General features: G+C 42.9%; 3 protein-coding genes across 6 annotated transcripts; all 3 read left to right on the forward strand.

Moving 5' to 3' along the window:
- The first annotated feature begins 485 nt into the window (after positions 1 to 485).
- Positions 486 to 8,741, forward strand: myo1f (myosin IF). The gene is made up of 29 exons (XM_088394693.1): positions 486 to 632; positions 746 to 856; positions 2,003 to 2,131; positions 2,361 to 2,450; positions 2,527 to 2,621; positions 2,691 to 2,778; positions 2,836 to 2,925; positions 3,215 to 3,346; positions 3,447 to 3,581; positions 3,721 to 3,853; positions 4,293 to 4,489; positions 4,575 to 4,655; positions 4,742 to 4,828; positions 5,133 to 5,219; positions 5,294 to 5,461; positions 5,618 to 5,703; positions 5,785 to 5,866; positions 5,951 to 6,057; positions 6,118 to 6,216; positions 6,294 to 6,438; positions 6,506 to 6,620; positions 6,701 to 6,870; positions 6,949 to 7,094; positions 7,177 to 7,323; positions 7,395 to 7,543; positions 7,602 to 7,664; positions 7,728 to 7,929; positions 8,015 to 8,175; positions 8,270 to 8,741. The coding sequence occupies exons 2-29, from the start codon at positions 854 to 856 to the stop codon at positions 8,344 to 8,346; spliced, it is 3,264 nt and encodes a 1,087-aa protein (XP_088250819.1). The 5' UTR covers positions 486 to 632; positions 746 to 853; the 3' UTR covers positions 8,347 to 8,741.
- A 142-nt stretch (positions 8,742 to 8,883) lies between these two features.
- acer1 (alkaline ceramidase 1) lies at positions 8,884 to 12,297 on the forward strand. The gene is made up of 7 exons (XM_088394161.1): positions 8,884 to 9,160; positions 9,638 to 9,750; positions 9,843 to 9,957; positions 10,186 to 10,324; positions 10,723 to 10,860; positions 11,038 to 11,175; positions 11,235 to 12,297. Exons 1-7 carry the CDS (start codon positions 9,154 to 9,156, stop codon positions 11,410 to 11,412), a joined length of 828 nt encoding a protein of 275 aa, XP_088250287.1. The 5' UTR covers positions 8,884 to 9,153; the 3' UTR covers positions 11,413 to 12,297.
- A 928-nt stretch (positions 12,298 to 13,225) lies between these two features.
- Positions 13,226 to 22,907, forward strand: mllt1a (MLLT1 super elongation complex subunit a). 4 transcript variants are annotated; one of them, XM_088394439.1, is made up of 12 exons: positions 13,226 to 13,391; positions 16,003 to 16,183; positions 16,302 to 16,384; positions 16,624 to 16,767; positions 16,853 to 16,978; positions 17,691 to 18,341; positions 18,516 to 18,606; positions 18,770 to 18,881; positions 19,016 to 19,115; positions 19,327 to 19,404; positions 19,698 to 19,769; positions 19,855 to 22,907. In XM_088394439.1, the coding sequence occupies exons 1-12, from the start codon at positions 13,380 to 13,382 to the stop codon at positions 19,981 to 19,983; spliced, it is 1,779 nt and encodes a 592-aa protein (XP_088250565.1). In that variant the 5' UTR covers positions 13,226 to 13,379; the 3' UTR covers positions 19,984 to 22,907. The 4 variants fall into 4 exon arrangements, with proteins under 4 accessions (XP_088250565.1, XP_088250567.1, XP_088250566.1 ...); XM_088394441.1 differs by having other exon boundaries at positions 19,327 to 19,395; XM_088394440.1 differs by having other exon boundaries at positions 18,519 to 18,606.
- Positions 22,908 to 23,121: the final 214 nt, after the last annotated feature.

Here is a 23,121-nt window from a genome sequence, read left to right on the forward strand (position 1 = left end):
TTGAACTGATTTGGTTTTGGAGAATCTTCAACACATAAGAATAGATTTACGTCACTCGTTTTCTGAAAAATGCATCTTCCCTTTTTTTGCGGGAATCATACATCCATTTGCATAAACTGTACTGTAAAATAAATACAAACTCAATCACTTTTAAATTTAATTTTAAGAATTTATGTGTAATCAGTATATACTGTATACATATAATTTTATTTATTTCAGAGTTTGTTAATTCATATTTTTATAACATTTAAATGTTTAATTGTCAATCAAAATTGAATGTCTATACTTATATACAATTTAACTTACAAACAGCTTCTTGGAACCCATTGTGTTCATTAATTGAGGATGATTTATAATTAACCCTTAAAACACAATCATGAGTGAAAGAGTTGAGAAAATCCCCGAAGCAAATTTTAATATAGTGTCACCTCCACTCAATCATTTTCCGAGCACCTGCAGCAGTTCATGCGGCATATTCGACGACACAAACAAAAGGAAGTCATCTCAGCCTGGGTGGAGCTGACGACACCCAAGTCAAGCTCCATCGTTTCTCAAGAGATAAGTACACCTCCTGTGGATTGGTGATTTTTGCAGGAGGCCCAAATGGAGAAGTCTAAACTTTCGCTCGTGTGGTAAGTGTGTGCAATGTCAGATGTGTGTCACCCTCGAGCAGTTCTTGTTTCGCACACAGCGTCTGTGGCTGTATGAGGAACAAGCTTGCAAAGCTCCACTGAATGTCTTGTAGGCGCCGCTGACCTACGTTGCTGCGCGATGGCCGCCGTCTGATAGTTGTCAAGCCGACTGCGCTCACTGGCACCTGGCTCAAGCAGGGCAGGAAAAGCCAACTGGGAAAATGGTAGTGTACCCCACTTTGTTTTTCTGAGTGCTTCCTTTATTTTTTTAAAACACTTCATGAGCTCAGTGATTCCGGGAACGTGAAGTTTTGAACAGTCTTGGGTGATTGGCAGGTTGAGTCAAGCAGTCAAGTGAGTTTCCTCGTTTGCACAATTTAGCAAGGTCAGATGGTTTGCTGGGCATACTGGTTGCATGTCATTAAAATCTGATTTAAAGTTGATTTACAACTCTGCTGGAATGGAATGATGAAGAATTTTTTTTCTTAAGTCATAGAGCTCTTTCCCAGCATGAGATATGGCCTGATTATGATCTCGATCAATATTTCACTACCTTTAGTGAGCTATCTGAAAACAACAACAAAAATTACCAACCCAAACAAATCTTTTGAAAATGCTGATTAACATTCATTACATGGTCCCTATGGAGAATGAGGGAAATGTAAAAAAAAAACCTAAAAGTTGTTTGACACTTGCGGTCCAAGCATATTTTAGGGGGGGGGGGTGACTTCAGTAATCAAACCAAAGTAATAAAATATGAATTATGCCTGCCTGAATGTGCAGTAGAAATCTGAATTTGTCTAGTGATTCGAGTTTTGTATGCAAGCTGCTCACTGAGATGCAGGAAGGCAGTTTTTCAACGATGTTTCACAGGAAGCTGCAATGAGGTGGCAGAGGGGGAAGTGTAAGACCAGAGAAGCCTAGTTTCTGCTACGATACTTCCTCATACTCATGTCTTCACATCATGTCCAGAGACTATCTCAAGTCTTTCTATGCAAGGACAAAATATACAGATTAATAGGGCTTGAATGGGTAAAAGGATCTCTACAAGTTTGCAGAAGAGCTTCAGTGTTGAAGGCAAAGCAGAGGTTCAATTAGATGATGATTATGGTAGTGTCATATGAATGCTTACAGTGATGTGCTGTTTTTTGTTTTTATTTAACGTCACTGTTTTCACCCAAACATGTACACTGACATTCAAATAGAAAATTTCTTTGAAGCAAATAACGTAGTAAAAATAAATGACTCGTGTAAATTGTGCAAATCCACAATTTTGTTTGTTACTATTTGGGCAGAGAAGTTTGTGCCTTTTCCTTTCTTTGGTATAATAATGAAGAGCATTTATGTTTGGGTGTTGTTGCATGGTTCAGGCAAAATACCACTGGCAGAGTCAAAATGTGAAGCAGAGTGGAGTGGACGACATGGTCCTCTTGTCCAAGATCACAGAGGACGCCATTGTGGAAAACCTCAAGAAACGATACATGGATGACTACATTTTTGTATCCTTACTTTATTATTATTATGATGATGTCACATTTGTATGGAAATGAAATATATCAGCATATATTGATTTATGAATTAAATAGAAATAAATTAAATAAATAAATAAAAATAAATAAAAATAATTGTATTAAAAATATCCGATCTTTTTTAATTTGACATCAGTAACCCTGGCAAGAAAATGCGTGCTAACTTCTCTCAATGTTGCTTCTTAACAATGCTGCCCAGACTTACATTGGCCCTGTATTGATATCAGTCAACCCATTCAAACAGATGCCTTATTTCTCTGACAGAGAAATTGAACTCTACCAAGGAGCAGTAAGTTGTCCTCTTTTATATTTCCTCACAAGTCGTACTGTATTTTTTTACGTGAACTCGCCATGTGTGTTTTTAGGCCCAGTATGAGAATCCCCCCCACATCTACGCCTTGACTGACAACATGTACAGAAACATGATGATCGAAGGAGAAAATCAATGTGTTATTATCAGGTTGTGTTTGCGTCCATTTTTGTATGTTTTTGAGTGTTTTATATCGTTATTATTATTTCTTCCTGTTAGTGGTGAAAGCGGGGCAGGAAAGACTGTGGCTGCCAAATACATCATGGGCTACATATCCAAAGTATCAGGAGGAGGCGGAAAAGTTCAGGTAGGCACACTGACTTCGATTCGACATGCATGCATGTAACAGTTGTGATTGTCACAGCACGTCAAAGACATCATCCTGCAGTCCAATCCTCTACTAGAAGCCTTCGGTAATGCCAAAACTGTCCGCAACAACAATTCCAGCCGCTTTGTGAGTAAAATTGTCACTTTATTTGTTTTGTGTACTGCATGTCACTAAAGTAACATCACATTGCTTCCTGTTGCAAGGTTGGTTCTTTTTATCAGGTAGATGCAGGAAGTGTTTAGTTCACACTTATTTTGCATGCTTAATGCAACCTTCACTGATTTAAAAAAAAAAAAAAAAAAAAAAATCTAGCATTCATACAAGAGCTACACCAAAATCTTTGAGCTATCCATGTTCTTGTCTGCTTCATTGCAATATTTCCATTGGCAAAATATCTGACTGTACATTTGTGCAGGGGAAATACTTTGAGATTCAGTTCAGCAGAGGTGGAGAGCCTGACGGTGGCAAAATCTCCAACTTTCTGCTGGAGAAGTCCAGGGTGGTGAGCCAGAATGATAGCGAAAGAAACTTCCACGTCTATTATCAGGTTGGATGAAAGGCGTGACGTCCCCATGCTTGGATGCATTGAAGTTCCTCTTATGCAAATCTAATATGACTTTGTTGTCTCTTGCACTGCCGGATTGCAGCTAATAGAGGGCGCTAGTGCTCAGCAAAAGGAGGCCCTGGGCATCATGACACCGGACTACTACTTCTACCTCAACCAGTCTGGAACCTACAAAGTGGATGGAACCAATGACAGCAAGGACTTCCATGAGACAATGGTAATGTGCATACATAAAATACATAAATACTACTTAGAGCTAATTATTGCTATACTCATCTATTTTATTGGAGCTTATTAGAATGTCCTGAAGCTAATAGATAACAAGGCCCCTCAATATTTGTGTGCGTGGGCTCCAGGAAGCCATGCAAGTGATTGGGATCCCGGGTGACATCCAAGCCCAGGTGCTGCAGATAGTTGCCGGCATCCTCCACCTAGGGAACATCACTTTCATCGAGGCTGGCAATTACGGCCAGGTGGAGAGCATGGACTGTGAGTATACACTGTACATTTTTCTCCTCGGGGAATACACAATTGGCTTGCTCATCCCACAGAGGGAGCTGAGTTTATTAGAACGCAGCAGCTTTTTTTTTTCTTTGCTTGCTGTGTGGCCGTGACTCGGCTTGACTTAGACAACATTACAAGTCAGAAAGGACAAAGTAAGATATTGACGATGATCTCAGCAAAATATGTCACAGTGCCAGAACAATAATAAATAGCAAAAAAAAACATTTTACAAGATGAGTGCTAATTCCTGGGCACCAATTTGATACACACTTCTGATAATAACATACTCATTGGTTAATTGAATTGTCCATAAGTACAAATGTGAGTTCAGGATAGTCCAAAAAGTCAATTGGGTTAAGCTCCGCCTCATCTGCAACCTTAATGAGTACTCTGGAAATGTCAAGTCAGAGCAATTTGTTTGCAGTGCTGGCCTTCCCCGCCTACCTGCTCGCTGTGGACCCCAACCGTCTGCAGGAGAAACTCACCAGCCGTAAAATGGACTCAAAGTGGGGAGGGAAGTCAGAGTCCATCAACGTGACCCTCAACCAGGAGCAAGCCAACTATACACGAGATGCCCTGGCCAAAGCGCTCTATGCGCGCGTCTTTGACTACCTGGTGGAGGTCATCGGACAATTCCAGTTTTAATGATGATTCTTGTGATTTTTTTTTTTCTTCTGATCTCCCGCTTTCTGTCTGCCCTCCACAGGCCATCAATAAAGCCATCCAAAAACCGCATGAAGAATTCAGCGTCGGCGTCCTTGACATTTATGGATTTGAGATTTTCCAGGTAAATGTTACCTTGCGATTGATAATCATAGGAACCCAATTTAAAATCACTTCAATAATGATTGATCAGATTGTTTTTTTCTTCAGAGAAATGGATTTGAACAATTCTGCATCAACTTTGTCAATGAGAAGCTCCAGCAAATCTTCATTGAATTGACTCTGAAGGCAGAGCAGGTGGGTAGCTTCAAGGTGTCACTCAAAGATCAAGTGTGGAGCGAGCTGCCTCTTCAGTGGCTTTTATTTTTTTAAATCAGTTTAAACCAATTTGATTAGGCAGGCATTCCAGTAAGACGAGGTTGTTTTTGATTTGATTTGGTTGGTTTGTGTTTATCCTCGTGTTATTATAAAATGTAAAATGTTGTGATTCTTTATTTTATAAACAAATTGCACTTTGGGAGCCCTCAGCCCTCTCTCTTTTAGAACATCCCCCCCCCCAATTGCAAAACATGTTCCCCCAAATCTTCTCCTCCCTTTACAGGAGGAGTACGTTCAAGAGGGCATCAAGTGGACTGCGATCCAATACTTTAACAACAAGATTGTTTGCGACCTTATTGAAAATAAACTGGTGAGCCTGGGATGAATTGAATTGAGTATTACCAAGAGTTGAATGTCTTGAAAGTAATGCATGGGTCCTTTCAGAACCCTCCAGGCGTGATGAGCGTGTTGGATGATGTGTGCGCCACCATGCATGCCAAAGGCGAGGGCGCAGATGGTACTCTGCTGCAAAAGCTGCAGGCTGCCGTGGGAACCCACGAGCACTTCAACAGCTGGAACTCGGGCTTTGTTATTCATCACTACGCTGGAAAGGTACTTGCTGTGACAGGAAGCCATTAGACAGACGGACTCTCCGCGACCACCAATCGTCTATTACTGTCTAAGAATATACTTTCACTTCCAAAAAATGTTTTTTAATTTTTGTATATGTGCTCATTGGCAAATGTTGTCTTTTTCTTTTTCCCTGAGGTTTCTTACGACATCAACGGCTTTTGTGAGAGAAACCGCGACGTGCTTTTCCCAGACCTTATTGAGCTGATGCAAAGCAGTCATCAGTGAGTGTCTTCCACCAACATACTGACGACACACCTTCAACATCCACTTGGGTCTAAAAATGTTGTGAATATTGTTGACAGTGATTTCATCCGCTATTTGTTCCCTGAAAACCTCAACACAGACAAGAAAAGTAGGCCAACTACAGCAGGATCCAAAATCAAGGTGGGAGTGCAGCCATCTTCCAACCTAAGACGAGAAAGGACATTTTTAGAAATGTTTCTTTTTTTTCTTTTACTCTTCACACAGAGACAAGCGAATGACCTGGTCAACACTCTTATGAAATGTACTCCTCATTACATCCGCTGTATAAAACCCAATGAGACAAAACGGCCTAAAGACTGGGAAGAGAGCAGGTTAGCGCCATCTACTGGACGGACACACAATCACAAAACTAACCTCATTTTGTTTTCCAGGGTTAAGCATCAAGTGGAATATCTCGGCTTACGAGAAAACATCCGCGTACGGAGGGCTGGCTTTGCGTACCGCAGGATCTTCACTAAATTCCTGCAAAGGTTTGGAAAAAAAACGGTTTTATTATGCTCTGTTGGCTGTTGAACTTCATATTAGCATCCTCATGTGCTTGATCCAGGTACGCCATCCTGACTGCTGAGACATGGCCACGCTGGAGAGGTCCAGAGCAGCAGGGAGTCCTTCACCTCCTCCGCTCCGTTAACATGGATAACGACCAGTACCAGATGGGCCGAAGCAAAGTCTTTGTTAAAAACCCAGAATCGGTAAGAAGAAATGCGTCTCCATCCGTGTACGAAGAAGTCTGTTTGATGAACAATGTGTTCTGCTTAGCTGTTTCTTCTGGAGGAGATGAGGGAAAGAAAATTTGACACCTTTGCCAGGATCATTCAGAAGGCCTATAGAAGATATATCGCCAGGAAGAAGTATGAGCAGATGAGAGAAGAAGGTAAGCTTCAAAGCATCCAGCAATGGATGCATTTTTTGGAATAGAACATTGCTGATGGAAGTTTTTTTTGGGTACAATAGCTTCAGACATCCTCTACAACGCAAAGGAGAGGAGGAAAAACAGTATCAACAGAAACTTTGTGGGCGACTACCTGGGTCTGGAGCAGAGGCCTGAGCTCAGACAGTTCCTAGCCAAGAGGGAGCGGGTGGACTTTGCAGACTCTGTTAACAAATTTGATCGAAGGTTCAAGGTGAACAGAAGTCCATTCGAAGATTTGCAAATACCAGCATGACCCGATTTTGCTTATTTTTTTCCCCCCTCAATCCAGTCCATCAAGAGAGATTTGATCTTGACGCCTAAAAGCATCTATCTGATTGGTCGAGAGAAAGTGAAGAAAGGTCCCGAGAAAGGGCAAATAAAGGAGGTGCTGAAACGAAAGCTGGAGTTTGGGAGCATAAATGGCGTCTCACTCAGGTAGACAAGTTTAAATAATACAAATTCAAATGAAATTATATTTTACATGGACTTGTACACTGAAATCCTGCTTTGTTTTCAGTACGAGACAGGATGACTTTTTTATTCTGCACGAGGCAGAGTACGACAGTCTGCTAGAGTCCAACTTCAAGACGGAGTTCCTCAGCTTGTTGTCCAAACGTTACGAAGACGTGACCAGGAGGAAGCTTGCCATCTCCTTCACAGACAGGTGGAGAGAAAACTCACACTTGGATTTGGTTTACATGCAAAAATGACAAACTCGGCTTGCTTTCTGCCCAGACTAGAGTTCAAAGTGAAGAGAGAAGGCTGGGGAGGAGGCAGCTCCAGGATGGTGACATTCCAGAATGGAATAGGAGACCAGGCCCAGCTCAAACCTTCAGGAAAGACCCTCACCATCTCAATCGGGAATGGACTCCCCAAGTCTTCCAGTAAGTACATCAATAATGCCAACATAAATCCCTTCATTCAAAACATTTGTTTCATCAGAACCAACGAGGAAAGGTGGTCAGCCGTCACGTGGCGGAGGGGGAACTCAGAGAGCCAGCAGAGGTAAAATTCAAATATGACCTTATTTACAATCAAGGGGAATACAATGATTGTGTTCTTCCACAGCACACCAGAATGGAGCCACCCAGTTCGCCAGAGGACCCAAACAATCGGATATTATGTATTCCTCATCGAATAATCAGCACAGACCTCCTCAAACGGCCCTGCCCAAACTGGGCTTCCAGAGAGCTCCCAGGATACCCAGCCAAAACCACAGTAACCAGGGCAACATGGACTTCCTTAACGTGCCCGACCAGGGCATGTCGGGGTGAGAAATGGCCTCCGAGTTTATCCCTGCGGCAATGTTTGCGATTGTCGGTATTAAAACGTCTCGCTCGTTCTCGTTGCGACAGGAAACAAAGGAAGCAAAGCATCGGTCAGCGGCCCCCTCCCGCTCCCAAACCTCAGCTTCGTCCTCAGGGGCCTCGCTGTCGAGCCTTGTATCAGTACATCGGCCAGGACACGGACGAAATCAGCTTTGAGGTCAATGATGTCTTTGACCTTGTCAAAGAAGGTGTGTGGATCATTAAGAGGCCTACGACCTAAAATGCAGATTGACATCATGATTGAAAGGTTGTGTGTATTTACTCTTTCATTTCATTCTCTAGATCCATCTGGATGGTGGACTGGCCGAATTCGAGGAAAAGAAGGACTCTTCCCTGGGAACTATGTGGAAAAGATTTAACTAGTTCATTGAACCTGGTTGAGCCATGGATGGATGGCTGCTCAGAAGACTGAAGGAAGGCAGTGCCATCAAGTTCCCTCCACTTAGAGCAGAGAGCACGTGACCGCCACACGTGTAAGGTTTCATCCGTGTGGCACTTTTTGTTCGAAATAACCAAGCAACAGGCGTCAATTACAGACTAACAAGTAAAAGAAAAAATTGCTGCATTGTATTTTGGAGTCAACGCTGTTTACATTCCCGCTCTGTTGTTTTTAGGAGGAAAAGAGCAACATGTAACAGTTGAACAATATACACAAAATCAGCTTTGAGTTCAATGATGTGTTTGACCTTGTCAATAAAAGAAGTCTTGGTAATTCCCTTTTATCATGGGACATCCAAATGATCAAGATATTACATTTTGGTGTGTGTGTATGTTTTTTTTTTTTTTTTACATGAACTGATGAAACAAACTGCTTTATAACAGACGTCCCATTAGATGAGCAATACTTGACACACACATATGCACACACACATGCACACACAACACAAGCAGATGGACCGGTTAATCCTCCTTTGCCTGTGCAGAGATGTGCAACAGCACCTGTTATTAGTCTCATCCGTTGTTTTTCCTCATAATGCTCGTCTAGCCGACAAAGAAAAAAGACAAATGGAGGGTGGGGAAGTGGTTTGGTCCTTTCCACATGGATTGTCATCTGTGCATGCCGTGATGTCACCGTCTGGGAAACGTTTCGATGCTCCACCCTGCCCAACTTCACCTGTTGAGTCGCCTCGTAGCACTTTTTGACTGGAGGCGAGACGTACGGCATCATGGGAGGTACGTTCAATATTCACAACGCTATTCTGTCTGTCTTAAAACTGTAAACTTGTGTTCATCCATCTTGATAGGTAAGTAAATAGGAAAATATCAATTCTAATCTGATCCAATGACACAACTTTTACTCAAGGTTTTTTTTCCATCGCAAGACCTCAACAAAAATACATTTTTCTATCATCTCAATTTGCATTATGTCAGCTATCGAAACTCCTTCAATCCTCTGGGTATGATTGCGTCCTTGACAACGCGGCTTCTCAAGTTGGATTGTTAACAGCTTTTTCATTCATCGCAGTGCATTTAAAAAAACACAAAGGCTTTTTTAAAGTGAGCAAATGTATTTGAATGCAAGGACACGAAGGGAAAGTCAATTTGCATGAGCCACCGACAATAACTAGTCCTGTTCTGTCTTTTTTTAGGAGCAGTTGATCATTTATTGCTTAGGTTTTTGTTTACCTGGACTTTCTGTCTGTCTCTCAGGTGTCTACTCAAATGAAAGGATGGCTGGAGTTTTTTCTTATGAGAGTTCAGAGGTCGACTGGTGTGAAGACAACTACAAACACTCTGAACATGTGGTGGAGTTTTTTAACACGGTGAGATTCTTGGCATTTTTAATCGAAAAAAAGAAAATCCTGGAGGGCTTGCTTGTATTCAAAGTGAAAAGCGTGTTTGTTTTTCCTGGCAGATGAGCAGCTTCATTTTCTTCATTATATCTCCTATCATGCTCTACCTTCTTCACCCTTACGCCAAAGAAAGGAACATGGCAATCCACCTGGTATGGGTCATGATGTTATTTGTAGGTAGGTCAATTTCCCTATACTCATCCTTTAATGGAAAAAAATATAAATAAAATAAATAAATATGTATACATATAATATCTACGTATATAATAAATAAATAAATGCTCTTCAGGATTTTCTATTTTTATTATTTCCATCTTTACTCTTAAATTGGTGTTTCTATGTGTTGCAATATCTTGATTCAATTTGGCTTTTTAAATATGACTAATTCTTTCTTGTCACACACAGGTATCTTTTCTGCCTACTTCCACATGACTTTGAGTTTTGTTGGCCAGATGCTGGATGAGTTGTCAATCTTATGGGTGTTGGCAGTGGGCTATGCCATATGGTTTCCACGCAGGCTCTTCCCATCTTTTATAAAGGACAGGTAAAGCATCAAGTGTATTACAATCTATGTCATCATTCACCAGATGAGACAGTTATGCTTGCTTGCTCTGGTGCCTTCTGATAAAAAGAAAAGCTATTCATTTATTAAAGACACACACACACAAGTGTGAAACCTAATCCGTGCTGGCTGAAGATCCAGTCTGACAGCTCCAACAGGAGTCATTGTCAACAATACACACTACAGCATCTAAAACGCAAACTGACAAAAAAGGGCTTCACCTCCAACTGTGTTAATAATTAACCCTGCGATGGCCTGAAAGGGTGAATGAATTTTTAAAGAAGTCAAAGTCAGCTTTATTGTCAATTTCTCCACATGCCAAAGAACACCTGAAACAATCCTACCAGCCTATATATATTTTCTTTCTTTGTGTCATGCAGGTCCACCTTCTCAAAGCTGATCCTGGTGGTGACTGTGGTGACTTCAGTGTCCTCCTTTGTCAAACCTACTGTCAATGCCTATGCGCTCAATTGCTTTGGCCTGCACATGCTCTACATTGTGGCAGTTGAGATGAGATGGTATGAGATTTTACAAATAATATATTGAAAAAAGTATGAATTTGGGGTTTTCCAGTATGAAGTTATTGTTCATGTTATGCCAGGGGCTTAAGAAAAGCAATCATCCTAACAGTTACTGTCGATATGACAGCACTATTTGTGAACATTGATGATTTTCAATTGATGTGATTTATTTAGCTGTAGTGACCAGAAGGCTTTGAGACTGGCCAAATGGTCAGTGGCTTTGTGGATACTGGCTATATCCTGCTGGATTAGTGATCGCTTTGGCTGCGGATTTTGGCAGAGGCTAAACTTCTGCTACTTGCACGGTATCTGGTAAGTTTGTGTCGTGTCATGTGAACCCTGAGCTTTTGATCACTTGGACTATCCCTTAGGCACATTTTGATTGTGATGGCTGTGGCGTACGGGAGTACGTTGATAGCTTACCTGGATGCCAACTACGAGATTCCCTATTCATTGCCTGGACTGCAGTACTGGCCCTGTGATAAATTAGCACTTGGATTACCTCACATTGTCCTAAGAGGCACCACTAAGACACTCAAACGCTGCTAACCACACACACAACACATGCATACATGATCCGACCAGACATTTTATTACAGACTGAAACATAACAATGACAAAAAAAATCTAATATGGTTTGCAGTTCTCTTTTATCATCATTATTATTATTATTTTTTTTACAACTGAATTTTATCCTGTTTGTGTATGCAAATGAATAGTCATGATTCTAAAAGATACATGTTTTCCCGATACTTGACTTCTTTTAATATCAAAATATTGCCATACTGAAGGTCACAAACGCAATTTCCATAAAAAAAAAAAAAAGATACTCTGTTTGACTGCAGCAAATAATTGTACAAGTGAACATATGTATTTGAATGTTTGTCTTACACATACAAAAGCAGTATGCAGATGAGTTTCAAACAATTTTCTTTAAATTATTTATTTATTTTTGGTCCATACATTCATATATGCATTTGATTAAGTGTTGAATGTTTTTGCTAGTTATTGCTCTTGCCGTTTTTCATCCTAACATTTAAGCAGAACATTTTGCAGTGCAATGTAGTTTACCTCATGTTGTGCTTTAGTTAGAAAATAAAATATTTGACAACTATATAAAATGTTGATAATTTCTGTAGATGGTCCTGAACGTGAATGCAAAACAAATAATGGAAATGGGAAAGATCAGGGTTTTGTTCCAGCCTCAACAGTGACCTCCTATGGAGTCACGCTTGCATTGTTTAAGAAAAAACAAGTCATCTTGAATCAATTACTGAATAGTGATTGCAGAATGATTACTTCCTAAATGGGTGAAATATGAGAGGTAAAAGAGTGACATTAGCTCTAATTTGGTTTATAATCAAGCACAACTCAATTTATCATAATCACCGTTTTTTTTGTCCACACCATTTTTTTCCAACAATAAAAGCAAATCTTATGTTCCAAGTGAAATGTTCCAAGTGCTCAGATATACATGTAAAAATGATAAAAATATGAAAATACAATTGAATTTAAGATAGTCAGTATAAATACAACTGCTCAAACTCAGACTATAGTATGCAAAATCTATTTCACATCATGCTTTTGTGCTGTTCCATTCTTCCCAAATGAAAAGGTGAATGAAGGACTCGATATCTGAATGTGAGTAAGACACACTCAAGGTGGGGATTCCTTCTATTCTTTGACTCAAAGGCAAACTGGATTACATACAAGAGAAAGCACAGCCTTGGTGAGAGAGTGCTGACCTTGTGGGCCAAAACGGAGACCCAATAATCTCACTTCAAAGTGCTCCACAAGGGAGACGTGACACCCTCTGACTGTTGAGGGGGGGAAAACAGCATTAATAAAAAGACAAGCTGCTCAAAGTTCTTTTACTTATTACAAGCATCCTTGTTGCCTCACCAATGCGACTGTTTAGGACTCAATTACAAGTCAGTGATTGCTAACTAACATTCGGGATTGCACTATGAAGAAAAATCCTCATTGAAAAGATTAAATGAATGTATGTATGATTTATCAGGAACCATTTACTCAGTTTATCTGAGTGCTTTATTTGTCTTAATTTACTAGGGTTGGGAAAATTAAGAGCAAACACAATACATATTCACATATTGACGTCTGCGTCGATTAAACTATTATTTATTCTTAATTATCAATTAACACCATGTGCATTTTACAATTAAAAGAGCTCTGCAGCCATTGGAACACGGCTCCTGTCACTCGAGAATACCATCACAAAAAGCTTTATTTGTATTTGCAAGTAGAGTCCAAGCCCGCCTCCTATTGGGCTATGATTGGCTGTTTTCAAGAGAGCAGGAAATCCCCGCTCTCCCATTGGCTGGGCGAGCTTTCTGTTTGGGTTGCCTTCCAGCGGACCGTCTGGACGGGGAGGGGAGGGGAGTCGTCTGCCTTCCGCTTCTCGGCTGGATTGACACACAATGAGGACCCAAGGCTGGAAAGACGCTCATCAAACGCCGCTGTAAATAAAAACAACAAATCACTGAGGCCAGTGAAACATGGAGAATCAGGTAGGTTTGCTCGCCTCTCTGCTTTTGGACACTGAACTTTTCCCGATGAAAAGACTGGCTGCTTTCTCGCTGCTCGGGCAGCAATGAATCCTCTGTTGTAGTCGCTTGAAGAGAGTGAGCAAGGGAGAGAGAGAGCGAGAGAGAGGGAAAAAAAAAAAAAAAAAAAACGCTGCTCCTGCTGCTGTACAAGTCGTAGTTGTTTGGTTCTGGAGCTATGCTAGCTGGCCACTCATACATCGGCATTTACCGCTAACTAGCTCCGCTCCGTAGCTCCATTCAGCGCCGCTGCATTGGCGCAGCCACAAATCCAGCACACAAAGATATACACACGCTCTCTTTAGATTACAAGTATTAGTTACTAGTTATTTTTATTTAGTTAGTAGTGGCGGTTGTGTCCAGCTAAGCTAAGCTAGTTCACACAACCAATGGAATATGATCGGCCCTTGGCTAAAGGCTAAGGAGCCGCGACAAGGCGCCGGGAAAAGGCTCGCTCGTCCTCCCCCTGGTTGCGCTGCTCATCCAGGGCGGGGGCCTGATACCTGTCATACTTGCCAAAGACCCAACGAGGACACTACTATTTTGTAGTATTGGCTAACATTTGATTAATGGTTAACTCGTGTGCACTTTTTTCCCCCAGTATAACGCCAATGAATATGCAGGGGAGGGAGGGGGGGGGGCGTTTTGGCAAAATCCCAACGTGGAGAATTTGAACCCCACTCATGCTTTGATTGGCATCTTTCATTGAGCTAAAGTGTCCAAAACACACACTATCAGTGAAGGAGGCTTGCTATCAAACTGCTTTTGCATTATTGTAACTGGATGGTTGTGTTAACATGTCATAGTCTTGAGGTTTTTCACTCAAGTCATTAAACCCCATAAAAAAAAAAGCAATTGTCATTAGTTCCATAGTGCTTGCTTTTGACCTTATCAAACTGGAAACCTTACATATTAACCCACTGCACCCCGACAGATTTGTATAAACAAATGAACGTATTAGCACACTATGTCACAAGTTTTAAAAGTGTTTTTCCTATGTAAAAACCACAGAAATATCAGCCACTTTTTTGGGACTGCTTCTCTAAAGTTGCTTACGAGTAGACTGGTGAGTGATCACGAAAGAGGACATGGTCAGATGCCTGGATCTTTACAAATATTCTCAGTGTTTTCCTTTCCTGAAGAAAATTCATCGATATGCACAGCGATACTGTCAGTTTTCTTTTTTTAAAGTAAAGATAGATATTTTTGATTGCGTCTCATATTGGTCCTGCTTTGACAAAATGCTCCAAAGCTATTGAGATAGGCTCACACCTCACTTATTTCCAAAATGCCAGATTTTTTTTTTATATCATCTTGAGGATGACGGCACAGCAGTTTCCTTCCTTCGACATTTCTATGACAACCAGCTATGCTGCGAGGCAATGTGTGTGTGTGTGTACAGTGGAAAACAAAATCCTGGGACAAGCGGGTAAAGCCTATTGGAGTCAGCAGCTTGATCTACGGAAAGCTGGCAAAGAACATGGACGCCACTGTGAGGTCAAAGATACTGCAATAAAGATGTTGATGTTCCATTTAGGGTGCTGTTATTACCATGATTGAACAGTTGAGCACGGGGGGGGGGGGAGCGGCTAATTCCACCACAGAAAGAGAAAAATGTGATGATAACCATAGAATATACCAATTGACTATTTAGTGTACTCACTTTTGAGAGTTTATTCTTCCAAATTGCAACATTGATGGGCTTGTTCGTGTACTTACACTGTAGGTTGCCCCATGAAGCATCTTAGAGCGATCACTGGCCAAGGCTGGAATGGGAGTCCCACTTTGTTTGGGAATGCTGATGAGAGATCAGCTAGTTTTCTTGTCATGAGACCTCTCTATGCAAGCTCTGCGGTTGCTTGGGATGACAGGATGATTGCTCATGTTGATAATGACTTATTTGATCGGGGGGGAAATAATGTTTTTCCTGCTTATAATACTGTTTATCCAAAAAGAAAAAAACAGCTCTTGAAATAAATAATGTTTGAATGCTGGTCCAGCGCCACCACTTTTAAATCTTGCAGGAAGCTTGAAAACTGCGGTTAAGTCGAGTGCTACCAAGACGACACAGCACGCCACTCACGAAAGCTCATCCTAGATCAAGTCTAGTGGAAAGGGGCATCATGTGTTTGGGGCTGCTTTGCTCCCTCAGGGCCTGACTGCTCTCATTGATGCGAAAATCACTTCCCCGACTAAGGGAGACAAGATATTGTGCAGTAAAGCTCAAGACTGTCTGCCAGTTAGAGCTCAAAAGTGGATGCAATAAGACAATCATGACCCAGAGGGCAGAGCAATATTATTCAGAGAACAGAAAAAAAATGGCATCATCTTGTGGAATTACCCAGTCAGGGGCCAAAATTAATGATTGTTCTGTCCATAGGATCCAGCTGAGTAAACCTGATATTTATTTGACCTTGCCATGGCCATTAAAGTATTCATGACTTATCAAGAATGGGTGGCATGTTTTGATTGGACATATCCTTCTTTTCCTGACTTTGCACTTCCTGCATGGACGTTTTCTACCAAATGGAAAAGGCCAAGCACTGACAGCTATTTTTTGTTCTGAAATATCCAGTGCACAGTGCAGGTGAAACTGGAATTGGGCCACAGAGCTCAGCTGAGGAAGAAAGTCACATCAGAGGGCTTCACCCACGACTGGATGGTTTTTGTCCGAGGCCCAGAGAACGGCGACATCCAGCACTTTGTAGATAAGGTTGTCTTCCGCCTGCACGAGAGCTTCCCCAAACCTAAAAGAGGTATGACAGCCGCAACGTTTCACACTAATGCCATGATGGACTTGAGCGGGAATCTGAAGTAAGGAAAAGGAAAGTCATTCAAAGTGGAAGAATTTGAATTGCATGTTTGTGCGTGCAGTATGCAAGGAGCCCCCATACAAAGTGGAGGAGTCGGGCTACGCAGGCTTCCTCATGCTCATCGAGGTCTACTTCAAGAACAAGGTGAGAGGGGGGGGAAAATAAGTTCAATTGCTTTTATTCATCTAAGAGATGAAAATGTTAAATTGTAAAATGATCAAGAGTGTCTAACATTTTTAAATGATCATTGATAGAGTGACTGTAATTTAAATTTTTTATAGCGTTTTAACAAAAGTCGTCTTTCATTTTGTTAACAGAAACACTTTTTCCCCCTTTATGATGTTCCTCTTTAATATTGACATGATGAATTCATTTCTTTTTAGGAAGAGCCAAAAAAGGTGTGTTTCAACTATGACCTATTCCTGAACTTGGAGGGCAATCCACCTGTTAATCACCTCCGCTGTGAGAAGCTCACCTTCAACAACCCCACCAAAGATTTCAGGAAAAAGCTGATCAAAGCTGGAGGGGTGAGATCTTTAGTCCATATTTAGTCCAGTAAAGCCTTTAACACCACATACAACACATGTCACGTGCAACTATCTTCCTTGTTAGGTATTGGTGGTTCCGGAGGTGGCCGAAGCGGTGTCCAGGCCCAGTCCAGACTATCCAATCCTCCCCACCATCCCCCTCTCAGCATTCTCAGATCCCAAGAAAACCAAGACCTCTCATGTGTCAAAGGTGGGTTAAGCTGCCAAGACATTGCTTGTCATTTGACAACCACTTGGCTCACATCAAAGCATGTGGAGAGAGAAAAAAAAAATAGTGCTTAATTTCTCCTCCCGCATCTTCGTTTGTCATTCATCACATATGATCTCTTTGTGAGGGTAAAACTTTGGAGTTTGCTTTGATTGTAGCGTTTGCCTTTAAAGCTGCTGGCTGACTATAATTGTTCCCAACTGCCGTTTAGCATTAGCATGCGTACCGAATTAGTCGGCCTGCTTATCTTCAAGGAGAAAATGTGAGCACGCCCTGTGTCTCGCCTCAGTTAAATCCATCACCAATAATAAATATCTTTTAATCGGCCTTTTCTCTTGATCTGGCCGCAGCCAGACGACAACAAATAATAGGCTTTACTATTCTCAACATTGGTCTTACTTGGACCTTTGCTGAATTTTTATCTTTCCCGAGTCAAGAATACGGGTCTCATTGTTCAAGGTAAAAATGTCAAGGCATTTAATATACTGTACCGTAAAGACAGTCAGTACCAAGAACTGGACGTCCTGAGCAAAACTGATAAAATGAGAAGAAAATGTCAAATGGCTAAAAGCAGCATTGTCTTAGAAGGACGGCTTATGTCACATTTTCAAATGCTTTATCTTGCTCTTATTTACATCACAAAATGCTGCCATTTTGTCATAATGACATTGCTTGTTTGCTTTTTTACCTTCAGGAACCCAGTAAAGAAGGAGGCGGCGGCGGCGGCGGGAGCAGCAAAGGACCCAAACCGCACAAGATGACCAAGGAGCACCGCGAAAGACCCCGAAAAGACTCGGAGAGTAAAGCCTCGTCCAAAGGCGACAACGACAGAGATGGAAGCGGCAAAAGCGGACGTGACTCTTCCTCAACCTCGTCTTCGAAAAAGCCATCAGACATCAAAGTTAAAGATGAAGTCAAAGTCTTGCCCAAGGCAGCTTTCAAGGAGCCCAAGCTCACCCTGAAGGAGTCAAAGATGGAGGGCATGTCTCCAAAAGGAGGGGGGGCTGGGAGTGGAGGGGGTGGCGGAGGAGGAGGAGGGGGATCCGCAGAATCCAAAGCCCCCAGCAAAAGACCCTCGACTGTGGAGTCTCCCAAACCCAGTGCCAAGAAGCAGAAAAAGGGCAGCTCCGAGGGTCCCAAAGGCCCGTCTGGCGCCGCTTTCACAGGTTCCCCTCGCGTGTCATCATCATCCGCTGCCACTCAAGCCTACGCCGACAAGAAACACTCCAAGGAAAAAGGTCGCTGGGCCAAAAGCAAAAACGACACACAGGATTTGAAAGAACCCAAGAAACTTCCCGAGTCAGAAGATTCAAATTCAGAGGATGAAGCATCTTCAAAGTCTGAGGTTGGGACGCTTTGCATTCTGGGCTCTTTTTCTTTCCTATATATAGTACAAAGAGGTCTTTGTTATTTTTTTTTATTATTCATATTTTTATTCATTTATTTTTTAATCTAATATTGCATCTAAGCATTCGCGAGCGGATTTAATCGATTGATGTCATCCAACCTCCTCCAACAGCAGTCGGCTCCTTCCAGTCCTTCAAACTCGAGTTCCAGCTCCGACTCCAGCTCAGACTCGGACTTTGAGCCGGGACAGAAACCAGGACAAGGTACGGTATTTTAAACTTGATTCCCAGAAAATATCCATGCATACTAAATACAAATACTATGTGTCCTCAAAAAGTCCAAATATATGAATTTGAAAGAATAAAATCTGCCAGATATCAATACACAATCGCAGTGCGAACAAGGGAGGCTCTTTGTTTCTCTCAGGTCCCTTGCGATCCATGGTGGAGGAGATCCAGTCAGAGGAGTCGGACGATGACGACAGCAGCTCGGAGGAGGGGACCCCCGTCAAGACCAATCCTCCCAATCGTGACTCTCGGTCAGTCAGACGAAGCTGCCCCCCCTCTGAAATGGAACCATAGATAACATTGAACCATTTCCATGAAACGGGACACGTGCAGAAAGTGTGTGAGTGACCTAATGACCTTGTCCCTCTCTCCCCCCCCCTGTCAGACTGAGCCTGGACAGCGAGAGTGACAGCAGTGACGGGTCGCACCGCCCCAGTCGAGACCCGGCCCCGCCCCCGCAAAAACACAGCTCCTCCAATAATAAAGTGAGGCCTGACACATATTGACCAAATGAAAATCATGATGACAACACTTTGGAAAATGTATTTTGATTGTAAACCTACAGTTGGGATTCGTTTTCACAATGCTGACTCATATTGACACTTTCTGGCTTGTAGGAAATTCTTCCACCCGTTTTGCAACAAGCGCCATCTCTCGTCCGTGATAACTTTGTCCAATCTCTGCTTGTGCATGCAGGTGTCGGGCCGAAAGAGCCCAGACTCCTCGTTCCGTTCGGAGAAGGTGTTGAAGAAGGGATACGACAAGGTAGGAAGGGTAAATACCGCAACTTTTTTTTATGCTTCAACTTACACATGTATCCTATGAAGCCAAATAGATTGCTGTTGGTTTGGCAAACGGATCCAGATGTTTGGACAAACTGCCACTGAACTCTTGTCAAGTATTTTTCTTAGCACCACATCAAACATCCTTCAGATGGCTCTCGTTCAACTCATAACAAAACATCCATGCTTTGCTGGATATTTTGATTGTTTTATTCTACACAATGTACTTTGCAATCAGTGTATGTGGCGCTTTTCAACGACACTCTTCTCTCCCAAATGATTCAGGCCTACACAGAAGAGTTAGTGGACCTCCATCGCAGACTGATGGCTTTAAGGGAGCGCAATGTCTTGCAACAGGTTTGTGTTCACGTCTTGCTTTCCGTTGTTGACTGAGTCCAGATTGTTCTCCGCAACTTCTGCCTGTCTGGATTTTGTGTGTCAGATCGTCAACCTGATTGAGGAGACGGGCCACTTCAACGTGACCAACACCACTTTTGACTTTGACCTCTTTTCCTTGGACGAGTCCACCGTCCGCAAACTACAGAGCTACCTGGAGGCGACGGCCACGTGACAGGAAGCGGAGCCGGAGATCGCCATATCTCCTCGAGGAGCAGCTCCTTCATCGCTCAACAGCAAGCAACGTAACCACACACACGCGTAAGAACAAAGAAGCACACACGAAGACGCCGCCGCCGCCGCCGCCGCCGCACCTTGATGACACGCTGGCGAGGGGCAGCGGGGGAACCCGTGGAGGAAGGGGAGGACGGCGTGAGCGGGAGAGTCCGAGATGGCGGCAGGAGAGGAGCGCCGCAGGAAGTTAACGGCATGGCGGACCCGTGGAATTCAGCCGCCCCCCCTCGCACACCCCTCAGCGCGTCACCCTCGTCCTCCTCCTCCTCCTCCTTTCCATTCACACTCCAGATCACTCCACATCCCATCCCCCTGCAATCAGCCGCATTGGGCCTTGGCAGTTACTGACTTTTCTTATTTTGGAACGCACACGCATGTGTTCATGTGGAAGCGTGCGTGCGTGCGTGTTTGGATGGCATCGCTGCTCTCCCAACATCCCAACATGCATGGTGTTGACTTTGCTCTTGCACTGAAAGCTGAGCCCTGACCTCACGCCAATGCCTCTCCAAATTTCACCTCCCAGCACCCCCAAAGCTGCAAGTGCATCCTTCCTTCCTTCCTTCCCTCGTTCCTTCCCTCCTTCCCTCTCATGCCAGCGTGCACCAAAGGGCTCCACTGCTGGTCGCCGGTGCGTTCTTGGATAGCCGACTAATAAAAGTAGCCATACTCGTCTCCCAGAATCCAAAAATAAGAAAAAGTAGGGGCCATGCGCCCCCGTCCCCTTTTTTTGTTTTAGTTTTTTTTTTTTTTAATATTTTATTTTTCTACAAATGCATTTGTGTTTCTACTCCCAGATTTGCGGTTAAATGACCTGTGAGCTATGAATGTATATCAATTTTATTTTTCTACGCCCAACAGCAACAAGCCCACTCTAGTGCCTTTCTGCAGCATGAAGTGGGTGTTCCCCAGCATCCCCCCCCACCCCCACCCCAAACCCACCACCACCCTCACCCCCACCGCTTTGAAAAGGGGGAAACCAAGTGTTAATCAGGCTGCCTGATTCTTCAGTATTGTCTTAAAGGCTTCTTTTTCTTCCTCAGTGTCCTTGTAGGCAGTTGTAGTCATTCCTCTCGTCATCTCCGTAGAAACTGTACAATGTTATAACTGGTGTTTATGTTTTTGCTTTTCTGCCACTAGCTCAGTGTTTAATGTGGGGGGTACGTAATATGAACTAGCTGTAGAAACTGTTGATTTGGGGCTGCTGTGTATGTGACCTCCCTTTCTGGGGAAAATTGAGGTGAAATATCAAATCATGATGACCACTGGCAATAGAATCAGTCTTTTTAAGAGCCCAGTTATCTCAACCCCAAACCAATTTCACGCAACTGGCAGAGTTCTTCACCAATCACGAGTACAAGTATGGATATTGTTAAGTGAATGAAAGCTGAAAAAGTGCGCTCAGGGTCACAGGGAACCTAACCCAGTTCACTTCATAGTCCATGACCGTAATAGCAATGTTTACAACAGGTTTGTAGTTGCGCGTGGTTGCCACAAGATGGCAGTAAAGCACTACATTCACATTAGACAGGGCAATGGCCTTTCTTGATGAAGCTCCCGCCTAGGCTTCAACATAGTTCCACAAGCTGGAGAGAAATGCCATGCAGCAGCAGCAGCAGCCTGGGGTTGAGGTCCACACTTGAACTGAATGCGTCCTTTGCCGCTCTGCCTTTTGTGTATTTATTGTGTAGCTTTAATACTGGCGTGTTACGGGGGCCGTCACTCTGCTCACTGCTGTTGTTTTGAAACAGCCCTTCAACGCCCCCCCCCCCACCCCCGGCCCATCCCGCCTGTGCCTCTGCCTCTGTCAACAAAACCCCGACCGACTCCCAGTTGCTTTGTGTGACAGCCAGGCGTCCTCTTCTGAGTGTACGTCCCAGTTCATGAACTCTTGACTGTTTGACCCGCTAGTCTTTTTACCCAACTGGGTCATTGGAGTGAGCCAAGAAATGCCCCGCAGTCTACCCACAGTCTACGTTTTATTTATGGACCTCTGCACTTTTGGCTGTGATGACTTCAGTACTTAAATGGTTACCTAAATTGTATTTTTAAGGATTTTATACAATATTTACATGCAATATGATATTATTTGATTGTTTTTTGCCAAATTGTTTTTGTTAATTTAATTGTCTTGAATTTGGGCACGTTTTGTCACTAGCCGTCACCAACCAACATGCCCTCTCGAAGCTCTTTTTTTTTTTTTTTTGGCCTGAACTGTTTTTCCTGGCACGTTCCCTGTAATGTTTTTGTGTATCTCATGACAGCTGAGCACCAAGAAGCAGGTGTTGCAGATGTTTGCTGGATGACCTCAACTTAATCACTGTCTGCTTCCAGTCACAATAACTGGACCACAGAGAGAACGCCACACTTTTGTTCAGGGAGCTGTTAAGCTAAAAAAACAAAAACAAAATGTCTTTTTTTTTTTTTTGAATTTTTGGTTTTCCTGCGCTTTGATGTATGGTTCCATAGACGATGCGCTCGCTCGGCACAAACACGTCATAGGAAAGGAGGGGACTGCGGGAGCTGGCCATTTACACTTGGACAATACAGCTGAGGTCAATAATCTGCTGTGTGCATCTTTAAAGGAAGAGCAGAAAAAATGCTGTGGACAGGGTGCATGTGTATTTATAAGGGTTCAATTCTTTGACTGGGCTTTTACAGGGGGGAAATTGGTGGCAACATCAAGATGTGGTCAACACAGAACAAACCAGCTGAAGGGCACATGAGCAACTCAATTTGGTCAAAGACAAACTTGGCATTGAAATGCCACCATGTGGCCATATGATGCAAGTTGTTGTCATCGTCAAACATGTTATTTTAATGTTATTTTTATTTTGGAAATCATAATAAAGTCATGAAGTACTGTCACGGTGTCTCGTCATTGACCGCCGGCCGACCCGCTCGCGGGGTTCATATGGAGTTCGTGTGGCTGCATGTGGGGTGAAAAGGACACGCAGAAATAGGTCGGGCCCATCACCTACTGATCATCCGTCGGGCAAATTATTTTCTGGTGGGAAGGATCCTTATTGCTTCAGGGCTGATCAATAGAATGATGTCACGGCGCTGTGATGGAGGTACCACC

Source organism: Syngnathus floridae, chromosome 13, assembly GCF_059516105.1.
Source record: "Syngnathus floridae isolate MCC-2025c chromosome 13, RoL_Sflo_1.0, whole genome shotgun sequence".
NCBI classification, from domain to species: Eukaryota; Metazoa; Chordata; class Actinopteri; order Syngnathiformes; family Syngnathidae; genus Syngnathus; species Syngnathus floridae.